Source organism: Rhopilema esculentum, chromosome 5, assembly GCF_057945365.1.
Source record: "Rhopilema esculentum isolate cy_ngs chromosome 5, ASM5794536v1, whole genome shotgun sequence".
NCBI lineage: Eukaryota > Metazoa > Cnidaria > Scyphozoa > Rhizostomeae > Rhizostomatidae > Rhopilema > Rhopilema esculentum.
Genome location: NC_142819.1, coordinates 108,052 through 122,173, shown reverse-complemented (window position 1 = coordinate 122,173; position 14,122 = coordinate 108,052). Strand labels below are relative to the sequence as shown.

The following is a 14,122-nucleotide window of genomic DNA, read 5'->3' as shown; positions in this document are numbered from 1 at the left end:
CCAAAGAAAAATTTAATTTTTGACTTATTGCGAAGCCCTTTAGAGCGCGTCATTAGAGGCAATAGTTTCAAAGGAGGATTTAAGAAAACAATAGAGAAAAGTTGGAAAAAAAATGAACACAATTTGTTTGTAAAAGTAAATGGGATTCATACACAACATGCATCGACATATGACGCCAAACCAAACAAAGGAGGCCCTGAACGTCTCGCTATGGGCCTGCCGTTTTGAGTATTTGTATGGAAGGTCATCAAGAATGGTCGTCAAGAAGGTCGTCAAGAACAGAAGGAAGGTCAAGAATAGTAAGGGCAAGCTTCAGAGATGTTTTGCATGTAGTTTTTGAAATGATTAAAAAAATAATAACAAGGGCTCGGGCAAGCTTTATCCTGAATATAAATCATACCTCATGGTCTTTGAATGAGACGTGAAACACGGAGTTCTGCCCTTACAGCATCGAGCATCATGTTGTGTATTGTGATTGACATGCAGTTGCATGTCATTCATGTGATTGGTTGTAGTTAATAGTATCCTACAGTTTAGTTGAATTTAACATGCGTTAATATTTAGAGAGGAGGATTTTTAAGAGGTATTCAGGAACCATTTTAAAGAGGATTTCAAGAAGGTTTTAATAGCGTTAAGTAAGCGTTCTAAATAGTTACGTATTCATTAAGTATTGTTATTAAGTATTATTGATTTTGTATATATCTGATTGAAACAATGGCCTCTCCAATTGAATCCAGCCTACCATGGCTGACACACAAATGAACTTAATAAAAACATAACAATCAGGAAAAGATCGTCAAAAGACCCACAAAAACATATTCAATTGCAAATTTGCGCTAAGCATTCGTCGCGTGCTGTATCATAATTCAACTCCCCCTGCTCAAGCTCAACCCCACTGCTCAAGCTCAACTCCCCCTGGTGATAAAACCACTATACATTCGACTGTAGATTGAAGCGAAGAAACTGTCCCTGGTTTGGTCGGTATTCTTTTGGTCGGTCGGTTCTCGCGGCAAAGTTTAGAATCCCTCGACCTGGACCGTGATTGGCTAGATTCACTTCCACGGGTGCAGAATCTTCCTCAAATGGCTGGTTATAAGAGGAGACAATGCTTTCCGAGTCTGTATAATGCTATACAGTACAACCAGGGGGAGTTTGATAACACTTCAATGCATAGACTGAAATAACAATGTTGAACAGTTGTGAGACGGGGCATTGAAGCGGATATAACAATTTCAGGAGATGTGAATACTTCTCGTTAAAAGAGATAATAAATGGTTTAAATGATAATAAACGAAATTGCGGTAGAATAAGCTTTAATCTCCAAAAAGTTTTTCCTCAAATCTGAGGCATGCTCGCGCCCCCTTAGCACCCCTCTGGATCCGCCCCTGACGAAGCTGACTTTCGACGATATTATATCAGTGTGAATTATGGCTGCGAAACCGATAGAGTTTATGTCACAGCACGTTGATAAGTTCGATGGAACCAATTTTCATTTATGGAAGTTCAAAATGCAAATGGTTCTCGAAAATAAGGATATTTGGGGTATAGTTTCTGGCGAAGAAGTGGAACCTGCAGGGAATGGGGCCACGGAAGCTTCTGCAAGGAATGCGCACTAGTTTAAATGCGGGAAGGCTGAAAAGGCGTAACCGGAAATTTTTCGAGTCTCCACCCTCTAGAACGCCGAGAACGCCCCTTTTAGAAAACACTTGCTCAATTCAACGGAAGTTTTATTAACATTCTGGTTCAAAGAATATATCAATAGCTATAGAAGTAGATGAAACTAGCTTGAGGATAGTAAAACGTCAAGAAAAACACCTAGAAAATGAACAAAAAGGGTTCCCAGTCAAGAAAAACTGCTACTCCTTGAGAGTATACTATATTCTTCTATTGCAAAAAAGTGGAGGGGCCATAGCCCCCTGCTGGCCCAATGGCTGCGCGGTGCCTGAGCTGGAAAGCACTGCCGACCATTTGTTTATCGATAAGTGACAGTCAGTTATCTTTGGTTCAATCAGCGAATACAGCAGGCGGAGCGTTGCCAAAATTAGAAAACCACTATAAAGTCAAATCACTGGCTAGCAGGTTGTTTTTACAAAAGAGGTCTTTTACTGCGACAATGTCAGAAAATGATACAATGATGGAACACATAAACAAAATGAGAAGTTTGGCAGAGCAAATGGTTTCAGTGGGAGCGCAAGTCTCTGAAGAAGATCAAGTGACGACTCTTTTGTGCAGTTTGCCAGATTCCTATATTAAGTAATAACCTTATTGTTGCACTTGCATCACGGGCAGATCAACTCACCCCAGAATTCATTATTGCCAGATTTCTACATGAAGAAAGAAAACGATCTGAAGTTTCATCTGAACTTAGAATTGCGATAGAAAAGGCACTTGTTACCACGATGGAGATGTCTAGAGTTGCTGGACACCAAGTGAAATCCACCAACAAGAAAAGGAAATGCTACAATTGCGGTTTAAAAGGACATTGGGCAAGAGACTGTAAGAAACCTAAGGAGTCAAGCGAAAGACAGAGACAGCAAGCTAATGTTACAGAAATTGAAGCCACGCATGCTCTCTTTTGGGCAACAGCCAGTACAGACAAGAAAAAGCTAATAGCTGGATTATTGACTCTGGTGCATCTCAGCACATGCCATGGTGCAAAGATAGGATGGTGAATTTTCGTGAATTTTCTGTACCAGAGAAAGTATGCTTGGGTGACGAAAGAGTTGTATTCGAACAAGGTACAGGGTCAGTTTGGGTTAAGGTCAAAGTCGAAGGGAAATGGAAGCCTGTTGAATTGGCCGAAGTGCTGTTCGTTCCAGATTTGGCAAAGAATTTGCTCTCAATCAATGTAAATGTCAAAAAAATTTATCAGTTGTTTTCAAAAAGAACAAATGTCTCATCCTAAATAGCGATGGAGAAACCTTAGGTTTAGGAAGAAAAGACAGAAAGTTGTTTATTCTTGACTGTCTACCAATGAATGAATTAGCACATGAAGCTAACAGTGCAGCTGATTCCTTGCATCAGAGTTTTGGCCATTTAGGAGTGAAAAATTTGAAAACTTTACAACATAAGGAGCTAGTTGAGGGAGTGAAGTTCAATGATTCAAGATATATGCAGTTTTTTTTAGGCCTGTGTCGAGGGAAAGCAAACAGGAAACTCATTTGCAAAATGTCAAGCTACACATGCTACTGATTTACTAGAGATTGTGCACAGTGATGTGTGTTGACCAATGCAAACAACCAGTCTGGGTGGACATCATTTCTTTTGACATTCTTGTTTTTTCGAGTGAATCATGGCAACAACGAATGAATCAGTATTTCCACCGAGGATATGATTTCCACCATCGTAAATGAGATCCGCCTTATTAAAAAGAAGAAACCCGACAAGAAGTTCATTGTGTGTGAAGCCGCCAAGCATGGCCTAAGCAAGGCATGCACGACATCCATGTTTGGACAAAAGGTTTCTAAAGGCAAGATCTATACAAAATGTGAATCTTACCATGTGGTTGATGCACCGGGCAAGAACGCACATCAATCTGAAGATGATGAAGAAGAAGCCGAAGTAAAGTCGCCCGAAGGTAAACAAAACTTATCATCTTGCACGTAGCAGTGCCCCTTGCTCGTCCCCCAGGTCTGGCTTTAGACTTACTCCATGAGCCTCTGTTTCGCTACTGCCTCACTTGACGGACGCTACAACAGAGACTCATAATCCAAAGTACTCAAAAACTGGCGCTCAGGACAACTTTTTGTCCTACCAATCACAGAGCAGCTTTTCAAAATACGGCTTTCTGATTGGCTGGAACCTCAATTTCTTTCATAACGAGGTATCTTTTTAAAAACACCCTAACCCCCGTGTTGTCAGCGTTACAAAATGTCACTGTCGAGAAATGGCAGAAAACTGTTGGCTGTTTTCGAAAATTTTGAAAGTGAATTCTATTGCAAAGCGTACAGTGAAAAACACGTTTTTGCGTTCGCCTTCTCCTGCAAATGGAAACACTTTGTATAATTTTTGTATGAACTTTTTGTCCTGAGGATATGCCTTAGTACGCTCCACTCTCAAAAGTATTGCACCGGTTTGACGAAAAGAATTAAATGACGACAGCGTTGAAAACAACCTGACCAGTGAATTTTGAACTTCACCTTTGTGAAGCCATTAGGCGCTAGTTTATAGTCAAGAACCAATTTAAAAAAAAACTTTTAAAAATTAGCAACACTTTTCATCAAATATTTGATAAATTACTTTAAAAGATCAAAGTTTCGATTTTTTTATCGGAGAACCTTGAAACCATAGTGAGACCTGTTAAAATTTAATCAAAAATGATGATAACAAGTTTTGTTAAACAGGATAAGATAAATTTGTATTTCCATACATATTCATATCAATTATGTCAATGATACACCAACAAGCGTTAAAATTAATTGATCCTAGGGATTTTCTCTCGCCGATGCGCCGAGTAAGAGGACTTTTCCTTCATACACCTAGGGGATTTTTCAAGCCCAGGCCGGACACATTCGGGCCGACCTACACATGGAGAATGCACCCTGACATTGAGAAGTTCAGACGATAAACACCACAATTCAGTGAATATAATTAGTATATACAAATTCAATTGGATGCAAACATGTTTACCACAACATAATAAACTACAAAGACAAAAAGTCGCGATGACAAAACTGAAGTTATAAATGATACTATAATCGAGTTCATATTAGATTCTTGAAAAAGTCCACAATGAAATTTTACTTGATATAAGACTCAAATTTTCTGTGTTGTTGGAAGAATTGCCTGTCTTCATTCAATTGAGTTGTAACCTAGAAGATAGACATAACAAAAAATTACTCACAATAACAAGAGGCACAACTTTATCCATTTTAATATCCTAGTTTTTGCCACGGTCCTACCTACAAGGCTTAGTTCAAAGTTTGGCTTAACTCGCAATATTTGAAAATTACATCAAAATTAAACTGGTCTGGAAAAAATTATCGGTAGAATAAACGCTTGGAAATAAATCCAGCCCTTGTTTTCGATTTTCCTAAACCATGCCTTTCTCCTTCAGATGCTTGTCTATCCACATTAATTTGACTTAGGATATCATTGAGCCAACAAAATCTGAGGTTTTTATTCATTTTAGTCACGCACAAGCCACAGCAATTAACGCAAACAGGTGAAATAACTGATAAAAATCTTTCTACATGACATCTTTGAAAAAATTATAGGAAAATACCGCAAAAAGATTTACTTACGGTTGCAAAGTCGGAACTTTTCACTGTAACATCCACACCAGAGAAATTCCCAAATTTACATGTGAATGAAAGAGCTGTTCAAATGTGCAAATAAGGGGGGTGGATTTGGAAATTTTTGAAAAGAAATTGAGAACGAGACAAAATTGAAGTTGCCAGTTTTTGAGTAGTTTGGATTACGAGTCTCTGTTGTAGCGTCCATCAAGTGAGGCAGTAGCGAAACAGAGGCTCATGGAGTAAGTCTAGTCTGGCTTGTGTGTTGGAATGAAATATGAGATCGAGGCTGGCGGGAACCGGGTTCCCTTTGGCGGTGTCCCGTCCTCTTCCTCTCCGTCTAACTCACATTTTAATATTATTAACTATGAAAATAATTGCACGAATGTAGAACATAATGAAGCCGCTGCTAGCGGTACATCTGTGAATGAAGCCTCTGATGACAGTACCTTGGAAGCTATCAGGGCAAAAAACCACAAAGGCCTAATCATTGCCTGCCTAAATATTAAGTCAATCAGAAACAAATTTGAACTTTTTAAAACCCGTTGTAGGTGATAATATTGATATATTAGCTATTGCAGAGACAAAATTTGATGAAACCTTTACTAGTCAGTTTTTACTAGGTGGCTTTTCAAAACCCGTCAGGTTTGATCGAAATCAACATGGAGGTGGTTTACTGATTTATGTCAGAGAGGGTGTTCCCTTCAAAGAGATATCTGTCTACAAAACACCAAATGACATTGAATGTGGCATAATCGAAGTAACTCCCAACAAGCAAAAATGGCTAATTTTCAGCATTTACCGCCCTCCAGCTTAATCTGAAAGATACTTCTTTAATGAAACAGGAGAGGGGCTGGATTTTTACAGTAGCAGATATGAAAGTTTCTGTCTGATAGGTGATTTTAATTGTGAGCCCAAAGATGGTGCTATCAGTGACTTCGTTGATAACTATGATTTATCTAATCTGGTCAAGAGCCCGACCAGTTTTAGGTCTGACAGCCCTAGATGCATTGATCTGATCCTGACGGACAAGAAGGGGAGTTTACCGTAACAGTGAACAGAATACTGTAACAGTGAATACAGGGCTGTCGGACTTTCATGCCATGATAGTCACAGTACTTAAAGGTAGATATAGGAAAAAAGGGCCCATGATCATTACCTAAAGAAGTTGGAGCAATTTCTGTGCTGAGGACTTTAGGAAGGATCTTTGTGATCAGATTACATCTGAAGTGCAGGATAACGATGATTATGGCGCTTTCAATACTGTAGTTATAAACACACTTAATAAACATGCTCCTCTTGAGAAAAAATATTGGCGTGCAAATGATGGCCCTTTTATGACAAAGGCCTTACGAAAAGCGATGATGCATCGCAAGAAATTACGCAATAGATAAATCAAGAGTAGAACTGAGGAGAATCTTAAAGCTTTAAAAAGCAAAGAAATTTTTGTGTTGAACTCCTGCGCAGGACGAGATCTGATTACTATAGGAACCTTGACCTTGGAGACCTTAGAGATGGCCGCAAATTTTGCAAATTTTCTCAAATAAAACTCAAACAAATTCAGCTGTGATTCTGTTTGAAGATGGAAAAATGTTAACTGAGGACTTGAAAATTGCAGACATTTTCAATCATTAATTTACAAATATAACAGAAATTCTGGGGATTTCCGAAGACCAGACACTGCTTTTGCCAACTAATGGGATAAATGATCTAGTAAAAAAAGCTATCAAAAAATATGAAATCATCCCAGCATTCACAAGATCAAAGAATGCTTCGAACTGAATAAGTTTGAATTCAAACCAGTTACTATTAACGAGGTACTCTTACAAATTCAAAAACTGAATTCAAAAAAGGCATCTCCTTTAAATAGAATTCCAGCTAAGATCCCCAAACAGAATGCAGACATTTTTGCTGTCCTTATCCACAAGATCTTCAATTCTAATTCTAATATATCTCAGTGCTATTTTCTAAAGGAACTGAAAGCTGGTGAGGTCTCGTTCCGGTTCAAAAGTCTTTATGCCTTTATTAAGAAAAATTATAGAACTATAACGGTTTTATCGTCTGTTTCCAATTTTTACAAGAGAGTAATGGACAGTCAGGTGAAACCTCATTCACTTAGCTTCCTCTCTCCTTTTCTGTGTGGATTTCGAAAGGGATCTTGAACCCAACATGCACTTTTACGACTCATAGAAACCTGCAAAAGACCTTAGATAAAGGGGATGTCGCTGGAGCACTGCTGATGGATCTCTCAAAGGCTTTTGATTGCTTGAATCATGGTCTTTTGATTGCTAAATTACGTGCTTATGGTTTCAGTGTGAGTGCATTGCGGTTGACCCATAGCTATCTCAACGAGAGGAAGCAGAGGGTAAAGATAAATGGGTCCTTCAGCACATGGAGAGAAACGACGATTGGTGTACCACAGGACTCCGTCTTAGGACCACTTCTGTTTAACATATACCTTAATGATCTCTTCATGTTTGTGAATGATGCTCAAATTTGTAACTATGCTGATGATACAACATCTATGCTTGTCACAACAGTATTGATAGTATCATTGAAACATAAAAGAGTAATGCCCTTAGAATTGCAGAATGGTTTCCGAACAACTGTATGAAGTTGATTGAGGACAAATGCCATCTAATGATCTTTGGGAATAAAAGTAATGATTCTTTCTTTAAATATAGGAAATGTCAGGATAAAAGAGAGCACGGAAGAAAAGCTGCTTGGAGTGATTCTGGACAAAACATTATGCTTTAAAAAGCAATTGAGGTTATCAGGCTGGGCAAAAGCTACATGCTCTCTCGAGAATCTCTTACTTTCTTGATACTGAACAACTAAAGAGAACAATGAAAGAATTTATCTTGCCCCAGTTCAACTACTGTCCTCTTGTTTGGATGTTCTATGATAGAATATTTAATAGTAAAGTTAATCGTATTCACGAACGGGCATTGCGGATAACTTACAAAGATATGAAATCAGATTTTGGTACAATGTTACTCAGAGACAATGCGGTCTCAATCCACATCAGGAATTTACAACTGTTGATGATTGAAATTTATTAAACAAAATGGGAGCTCAATTCTACTCTCATGAAGGATATCTTTATTGAAGGACACAGTACGTATGGATTGAGAAGCTGCTACAATCTACTGCTGCCAAAAGCGCGCACTACGTGCTATGGTTAAGAGACGATATCGTTTCCAGGGAGTAGATTGTGGCAGGCACTTCCCAATGACATGAAACAATCAGATACCCTCTCCAGCCTGAAAAGGAGAATATAATTTTGGAAAGGAGAGGAATGCAACTGTAGACGGTGTAGACCTTTCGTGGCTCATGTTGGGTTCTTGAACGGATAAATGTATTGTATTGTAAATGCCAAAAATGCTGTAAAAACATTGTAAAATTTGAATATATGTATTAACTATTTCTTATGTTAGATATATATTTATTTTAATTTTTTTTACTTTTCAAACAACCAGTATGAATATACAAAATTTGTATGGAAAGCCGCCAGAGTGTTAGAATATAAAAAAAATTGAGCTATTGTTTAGTTACGAACAATGACGTTTACTTGCTCTTTTATTGCACGTTTTCATGCTGTGAACTGTAAGAATTCACTTCGTCTAAGTTTCTTGTTCAAGTTGTAATCTCCGTTATGTTATGGATGAATTTATCTTTAATCGCTTGTTTCTGTGCGGAAAATTTCTGATTTTAACACAAATCACGACATGTCAAAGCAAGTGTCTCTGCGGAGGGGAAAAATGTCCCAATCACAATAGATGATAAAATCTACGTTTAAATTCACCAAATTGTTTTCAAATGTTAACTGAGGAAATCTATTAATACCGGGTTCTGGTTTTAGGAATTAATTTGGTTAATCACATGACTTTCTGCTCCTATTTCCATATATGGAAATGAATATTTTTATTGGTTTCTATAATGAGATATTCTGAAGAAAACAATTTTTAACCGTGCCAGAGTCATTTCTGCAATTTCTAAACATCGGAAAAGAGGGGCCTCATTTCAGGGGGATGCAATTAACGACCCGTTGAAGGGCATGTCCCTTAATTGCTAAAAAGCAGAAATTTCTACAAAACATTTTAAAAATCAGCTTTAGTTGATAACATGGAAAAGCTGCTGAGAATATAGGTGTATTAAGGAACAAAGAACAGTTTGAGTACGTTAATTAATTTCAAGATCCTCTCCAGAATCAGTGTCTGTCTCTTCATCTGCGGCGAAGTCTTTAATATTTTCGCAATCTGCACATTTGCATAGTTCAGTGCATGACAGCCCATTCTTCAAACACGAACAGTTCTCTCGTCCTTTGCATCGACCCTTGCATCCGCATTTGATAAGTTCAAGAACTGATTGCGGGGCTGGCAGCTCAAGGCACTTTATTGGTACTTCCATACCCTCCTCCATTTGCCAACCGTTTCCAACAAGAGGTTGAATTTCACTTATCGCAGTTTCCCTTTAAAATTCCATCAATGAAATTTGCTCTTTGTCTGTGAGGAATCAATGCTCCTAAGTTGTAGGTAACTTTTCCGCTTCCATGTGCCGCAGAAGTATGTTTTTCTTCAATGCATCTGTGAAACTTTCCTTGCCCTGTCACAAATTTGATGCTCCCTGCATGTTCATGAGGTGTGCAAAGATCAATTAACATTATGAAAACGTTTGTGTCCGGAGACCTCACATCAATATTGCAGTAAGGCGATGAATCTAGAGCATCCAGTACATGAAGGTGGATGATGGTATCTGCTTCTTGGTGATTATGGTGCAAGATGGTAGGGCTGAAAATTGCAGTTCGGTTGGAATAGGTGGTTGTTCCATAAACTACAATCAATGACAACCGGCTTCCGTGGTATTCACGTAACAATGCTTACCCAAGGTATTTTGTCAGTTGACTTATCGTTTCAACGTGTGGAAGAAAAATCTTCAATTGAATATTTTTTATATTTGTTTCGTCGTTGATTTGAAATTTAACGGGAGCTGTGCCGGAATTGCGCCTCACTCTTGTCTGAGATTTTAAAAATCGATGTATCAATCAAAAATAACCCTTCCTTCATCATAATTATCAAGAATGTTTTCAATGATATTGATGTAGCAAGTAGCAAAAGACTGTAGCAAATTCGGCGCAGGTTGACATGTTAGTCCCTTTCTTAACAGTTTGAGCGACAGCCACAGCATCGATGATAGAAATTCTCTTTGCGCTTTGTTTCATCGCCGTTTCTGCAAGATCTGCAACATTAACATGTGACTCCAACGATTTAGCAAAGGCGCTTTTATCAGCTGAAATGAAAAGTTGCCCATCTGTTGAAAACAATGATCTTGGAATTGTAGAGAACTCGTATGTACCTATTACATCGTTAAGTTTCTGCAGCAGCTATGGTCTTGATCGTTGAATGATTAGAAATCACGCAAGAAGCTGTCTATCTTCTCTAAGCTTGATACCCTTTTTGTTTGCTATGCACCGTTCTTTCCTTTGCCAATTAGCGAACGATCTCAACGAAAGCTTCTTCATAGGACCCCAAATGGAAATCTTTTCTGTTGCCTTTACTAGCCTATTGGCGACAAAAATTTTGAATGCTGCTTCTCCTTCTTTATCCCTTTCAACAATATCTTTTTCTGCTTTGAATGACACTTCCATAATTGAGGCTCATCATCATCAAGCGACGGAGAGTTCAAACTAAACCACCGTGACTCTCCATTTTCTCTAGTCCTGTGCCATTCGAAATATCTCTACAATACTTCTTCCATCTGCAATTTCTTTGATATTGTTGCTGTATCTAAGTTTTGGCCTTCCTCTTCCTCTCTTTCCATAAACCATTCCCATAGATAGATCTGTTGTTATGTCATTCGCCCTAAGTATGTGACCTATTAAAGACTTTTTCTTCGGTTTAGTGTTGTTAGTAGCCGCTCGTTTACAGCTCTGGTCTTAATCGATTCTTGATCAAATCCATTATCATGTGCAAAGTAGTACTTGACTTGTACTTCGAGAGCAGCCATATAAAGTGTTAAATCACATTGACGTGAAGCTCTAATCGGACGCAATAGACTTCCAATTTGATGAAAGTAACTCAGAAGAAACTTAAGCATGGAGCTAGAGAATTTTTGTTCGGAAAATACATGGCAATCCGTTAAGTAATTCTCTATCTTTTTGCAGAGATCATGAACATCAGAATTTTTGTCCTGCAATTTTTGTCGAAACATATTACAGTCGTTTATACTCTCTTCTAGGTTTGGCTTATTCTCGAGTAAAACTTCAAAGAGCATTTTCCAAATTGCCAAAGCGTTTGTAACGTGATATTCGACACCTCTATTGTAGTTTTTCCAGCTAGTATTTGTCGTATTGTTGCAGGCGAGTAAATTCCATCTTCAATGCTTAACAGTTTCGATGCCACTGCCTTCTATGTATTTTCCAAGTGCATGAAGCGATGCGAAGCACGTTTGTAGTCCCCCGATACGCAAAAAGCAAAAAGGAAATTCCATTTGCTTGTTGCAACTTGACGGCACTTTCGTATAAATCAAGATCCCAGGTAATGATAGTTTTGTGACCTTGTCTAGCTACAACAGCAGAAATTCCTTGAGTTAGGCATAACGCTTTATACAGAGTTGTGTAATTGGTTGGAAAGCTTCTCAATAGAGGTGCAATGATACCAGTTAACGTTTTGCTTGTTTTAGTAAAGGCTCTTTTTTACTGGCAACTGAGGAATTAGTGGCTGCCCAAGTCTGCATTCCATTGCAAATCTCATTAGGATTTAAGGTCTCCATATTTGATCCAAGAGTACCGTCAACACTGCCTGTCGTAGACCTGACTTGAATTTTTGTGTGTGCATAACATGGGAAAAAGCAAATTGCATTCAAAGCTTTGTATTTCTGGACTGTCTTTGGGTTACAATCAAAGAAGAAGTTGGTGGACCACTTTCCTTGTTCCGGTGGTACAATTTGCAAAACCTTTTCGTTAGCGATGCTAATATTGATCGGATTTGGTTTACTTGGAACGACAAGAGGGTCGTTTATGGCAATGCCTTCTCCTTCGCGAGATTGATTTACAACAATGGTTGTTCCATGGAGGGTATTCTGTCCATCAGGCGTGCACTCTTGGAAGTCTATGTTGTCTATAGCAAAGAAAGGCTGCTTATCTTTCTTGATAAAATGAAGGAGAACAAAGCCACCGCATTGCTCCATCCGCTCAGCAACTCAAGTTGCAATACGTTTTTCAAGGCGTATTGTAGACTCATAGCTAATTCCAAGACTTTACCTTGAAAGAGGGTCTACCAGTTTCTTGCTTTTTGTTTAGTTGTGGACCATCAACGAAAGACCAACGGTCTCATTAAACTTTCGGTTAATTTTATCTTTCACAGATGGGTTTTATGTCGCTTGTTTGTCTGTTTTGGTGGCTTCCAGGATATGTTGGGCAATAATCTTAGCTGCCGTTATATTTGTAACATCACGAACACTTCCAATGGCCTGAGACTTTGTTCAAATAATAAACCAGCTAGAGGTCTGGGGGCCTATGGTGGAGGGCATGTGAGCCTATGGTGATAGTATCGAGTGTAGCTTCTAACCAGTTACAAACACCTCTGTTCCCCCGTTATCACAGTTATCAATATCTTGCTCTTCTCGAGATTAATTTCCATCTTCAAATCCTGCTATTGCAAAACGAGCACTTCTCTGGTCCCTACCTGACGAAATTTTACTAAAAGTGAGAACAACTATCCTAAGGTATTGCAGGCAGTCCTGCCCTTTTTCAGGAGGGGCAGAGGGGGCAAGCAGTGCACTGCCCTTAAATATCGACTAAAAAAGTAAAGGTTATACTCAGTGGTGTCGCCACAGGGTAGACAGGGGTGGACATGTTCACCCCAGTTTTCTAATTTCACGAATCCGTTGAAAAATCTTGGGGGTTGGAGCTGGACTGATCAGATTGATTTCGATTTTCGCACTGGCAACAAAACCATCGTTACGAAAAATACTGTTTGAGAAAGTTGCTTGCCCAAAAATTTCAAAATAGGTAAAAAATTCTAAAAAAGGATTTTATCCACCCCAGTTTTTTCGAGCTGGTGACGCCACTGGGCTATAGAATTGTGTAGATAACTGATGACTAGTTTAGCCACTCTTATTATATTAATTTCCATTAAAGATTGAAATCAAAGTAGGAAAAAATATTCTTTTGTGCTTTCGGTCTTTTATCAAGGGAAATTATTTTTTTGAAGACGATAATAGACTTCAAAAACCAACAGCGTCTTATAAGATACTGAATTTTATGCCTTAATTGAAGAAACGCACTGAGATAAACAATTATTTGATTTACCATTTTTTCTTGTGATTATTATTTTCCTATTTGCATTTTCAATGAGTCTGCAACCATGGAGTATTGAGACTAAGCGGAAAATCAAAGTTTTACAACCAGCCCATTTATAATTGCCATGATTTTTGCAAAACCAGACATTTCAATTGATGATAAGGCCATTTGATTCCAATTTGCATAAGGAATTTTGTCAACATTATGCCTATGCGTAGAGTCCTTGATGGCAAAAAACACAGCTGTATAGTTGGAGCAGATCCATGCCAATATTTTAATTTGCATCTCCCCCTCCCTCACAAGTACTCGATTATGGTAATGGAAAAAACTTCTACAATTTGCCCTAGGCACCAACACTGCCCCTCCTGCTTTAATCTTGTGTAGCCGTCCCTGGTTGCAGGATAGAGCAAAAACCATACCGTTTCCCGATAATCCTTTGTTTTGGTGAAATCTATATGGCATCGTTTGCATCGATTTTCCCACGGTCATTATTTGGGCAAATCACATATCGTGGATCGACTAACCTATATAATTTTCCTATTGGGATGCTAAGCTAGATACTAGAAATAGCACTTGCTAGTACTGC

The 14,122-nt window shown here is 38.5% G+C and overlaps 2 protein-coding genes across 2 annotated transcripts; both read right to left on the bottom strand.

The window, feature by feature from the left end:
• Positions 1-3,328: 3,328 nt before the first annotated feature.
• Positions 3,329-10,881, bottom strand: LOC148960171 (uncharacterized). The gene is given in 3 exon segments (XM_089108591.1): positions 3,329-10,265; positions 10,268-10,437; positions 10,652-10,881. Coding segments are annotated over 3 exon segments (552 nt in total). The 3' UTR covers positions 3,329-10,113.
• A 1-nt stretch (position 10,882) lies between these two features.
• On the bottom strand, positions 10,883-13,496 carry LOC148960170 (uncharacterized). Its single transcript, XM_089108504.1, has one exon. The coding sequence runs from the start codon at positions 12,420-12,422 to the stop codon at positions 11,895-11,897; it is 528 nt and encodes a 175-aa protein (XP_088964630.1). The 5' UTR covers positions 12,423-13,496; the 3' UTR covers positions 10,883-11,894.
• Between the last annotated feature and the right edge of the window lie 626 nt (positions 13,497-14,122).

What these genes read in the sequence shown, in the direction of transcription:
- LOC148960170 (XM_089108504.1), bottom strand. Translation starts at nt 12,422, where the DNA reads ATGGAGCAATGCGGTGGCTTTGTTCTCCTTCATTTTATCAAGAAAGAT.